The sequence below is a fragment of the Merops nubicus genome, unplaced genomic scaffold (genome assembly GCF_000691845.1).
Source record: "Merops nubicus isolate BGI_N331 unplaced genomic scaffold, ASM69184v1 scaffold1266, whole genome shotgun sequence".
Classification (NCBI taxonomy): domain Eukaryota; kingdom Metazoa; phylum Chordata; class Aves; order Coraciiformes; family Meropidae; genus Merops; species Merops nubicus.
Window position 1 is genome coordinate 1 of NW_008614101.1, and position 2419 is coordinate 2419.

The following is a 2419-nucleotide window of genomic DNA, read 5'->3' on the forward strand; positions in this document are numbered from 1 at the left end:
TAGCCGGGTCTCCTGTGAAATTTCTGTCACCACCTGAGTGGATGCACTGACAGCAACCACACATGGTGCCGAGGTGCTACTGAGCACCTGGTTTGAAAGCAAGAGGTGCACACAAGTGGGGAGAGGGGAAGGGTTCGATTTCAGGACTGCTCAAGTGTATTTGCAAGGCTGGTGACTAAAAGTGGTATTTGCCTGAAGGACAGCAAAGAGGGGGGTGCTGAATGCCCTGCCATCTCCACGAGCCCTGCAGCTCCCCTGAGGACTCTCTGGGACAAGTGTGTCACAAGCAGTGTGGCACTCCAGAACACATCCCCAGGACACACTAGCCCCAGGACGTGGCAACATGACAGCCATAGGTGAGTTCCCTTTGTTGGAGGCTTCAGCCCCTCCAACCATGTCCCAAAGGGGACAGTGGGGAAGAAGTAATGTTAGGTTTCTGAAATGTGGGTTCTCAACTTGCCTTCACACAAGTGGACATTCCCAGGGGCATCCACCCATGAGCAGGCTGATGCCAGCCCACCCCCTTGCATCCAGATCTTTCAGACGTGAATAAAACTTTACAGGACAGAGGGAGGTGCTGGGCGCTACCAGCAGACTGCCTTGATGTCCTGGGTGGATGGGCTGGGGGTCTGCAGTGACTGTCACTCTACCCAGAGGCACAGCCTGGCCCCAGCCTGCTGGTGCCTGCTAATTTGGGGGAATTTGCTACCAGAACCCAAGCAAGAGGACTCAGAGGGCACCAAGTCAGTGGGGCTGGAGCAGCAGCACAGATCATAGCACACAGTTCTCCATGACAACAGGGTTACACCTGGTGTCTGGGTAAGGTAGAAGAGCACAGCTGATCCCCTCTAGCCACAGCACCTACCTTCTCCTGCCCTATGGATACCACCACATTTGTGCCCAGCCTCCATGAAACATGTAACTTTGCTCCTTAGGAAGCTGCCATTTGAACTTTCCAGCTCCTGCATGCAGCTGAACCTGGTGATTTCCGAACACTCTCTGCCACCCACGTGGGTGCACTTGGACCCAAACTTCATGGACTGTCACAGGTCCAAATCCACCTCTGTGTGCACAAGATGAGGCCATATGCAACATCCCCTCAAGCTGTCCCTCTCAAAACTCATCCACTGGTTCACATTCGCATCACACTTGGCAACACAAAGCCCAGATAACTTTCTCTTCTCATTGTAGCAACCATAGCCTCCACTGACTTGGTGCTTCTGCTGAGAGATGATGTCTTTGTCGACTTTTTCAACACGTTCCTGAATCTTCCCGTAAGTCCACTCTGCACTATAAATCCCAGGACCTTTCTGAGCATTTCTCAGGTGAACTTTCAGCTTCTGTGATGTTAGATGTCCCAGGAAAAATTGTAATACACCACACTCGGGCTGAAAAGCGAGGGAAATCTGAGGACATCAGTCTGGAGATAGAGGTCCAAAAGGGAAGATGATACCTTTCTTGGTAGTGAAGACTAACTAGAACAGGTGGCCTCTGGGCTCCCCTGTCACCCCTCACCTCTTTCAGCTCTTCCCTTTCCTTTTGATACAGGTTTTTGGCCAGACACCCATTTACATCAGCAGTATGGGCCGGTGGGACCTCTGGCCAGAGCTGCCGAGCCACCTGGTGAGAAAATGCTCCTTGTGAGGAGGGAGGAGGGTGAGAATGAGGGAGGAAAGGCACTGGGCAGGGGAGGGAAGGAGCCTGTTTCTCTAAGGCCACTCTCTGGCTCTCCTGTTCGCAGCTGGGGGATTATTTCAAATCCAGGAGTCATTTTGCTTTTAAGCCCTGGGAGGAGCACAAGCCATTTAAAGTCCTGGTGCAGCTTACGGGGTCCATCCAGCCCTCAGTAAACACCGAGAGCTGCAGTTAAGGAGAGCATGTGGTAGCAGAGGAGGAGGAGGAGGACACAAGCATCAGCGCCTCGTGTCCCTTACTCCTCCTGAGCTCACCCAGGAGTGAAGTCCTGTTGATCTCCAGGCTGGCTCAGCCCTCCCTACAGCCATCCCCCTTCCCCACAGCCACGAGCGCAGCTTGGGGTGCTCAGGTCCCGCAGCACCAAGGAACCCGCTGCTCCCGGGGCTCGGGTCCCACAGCACCAGGGACCCTGTTGCTCCCGGGGCTCGGGTCCCACAGCACCAGGGACCCTGTTGCTCCTGGGGCTCCGGCAAGCTGCTGTGCCTTCCTGCCTGGGCTCCAGGAGAGCAGGCAGGCTGCGAGGAGAGGCAGCTGCGCATCAGCAGGTCTCCCAGGTTTGCAGGCAGAGCTCGCAGAGATGCGGGCAGGGGCCGTAGCTCCAGTATCACCCTTCTTCCTCGGCGCAGAGATGGCTTCCATCCCCGTCTCGCAACGCGGCACCTTCCCCACTTCCTTCCCCCGTGGCCGGGTCCCGTTACTCCACCTAATCCTCAGGCACGCGACG

General features: G+C 55.6%; 1 protein-coding gene across 1 annotated transcript in view; it reads left to right on the forward strand.

The window, feature by feature from the left end:
* Nucleotides 1-343: 343 nt before the first annotated feature.
* Nucleotides 344-2419, forward strand: part of RGSL1 (regulator of G-protein signaling like 1) — a gene marked incomplete at its 3' end in the record, with an annotated part of 14484 nt that continues 12408 nt past the window's right edge. The window contains exons 1-3 of the mRNA XM_008942078.1: nucleotides 344-356; nucleotides 1192-1274; nucleotides 1549-1640. Coding sequence (XP_008940326.1) covers nucleotides 344-356; nucleotides 1192-1274; nucleotides 1549-1640 — 188 coding nt within the window. The remainder of the gene's footprint in view (nucleotides 357-1191; nucleotides 1275-1548; nucleotides 1641-2419) is intronic.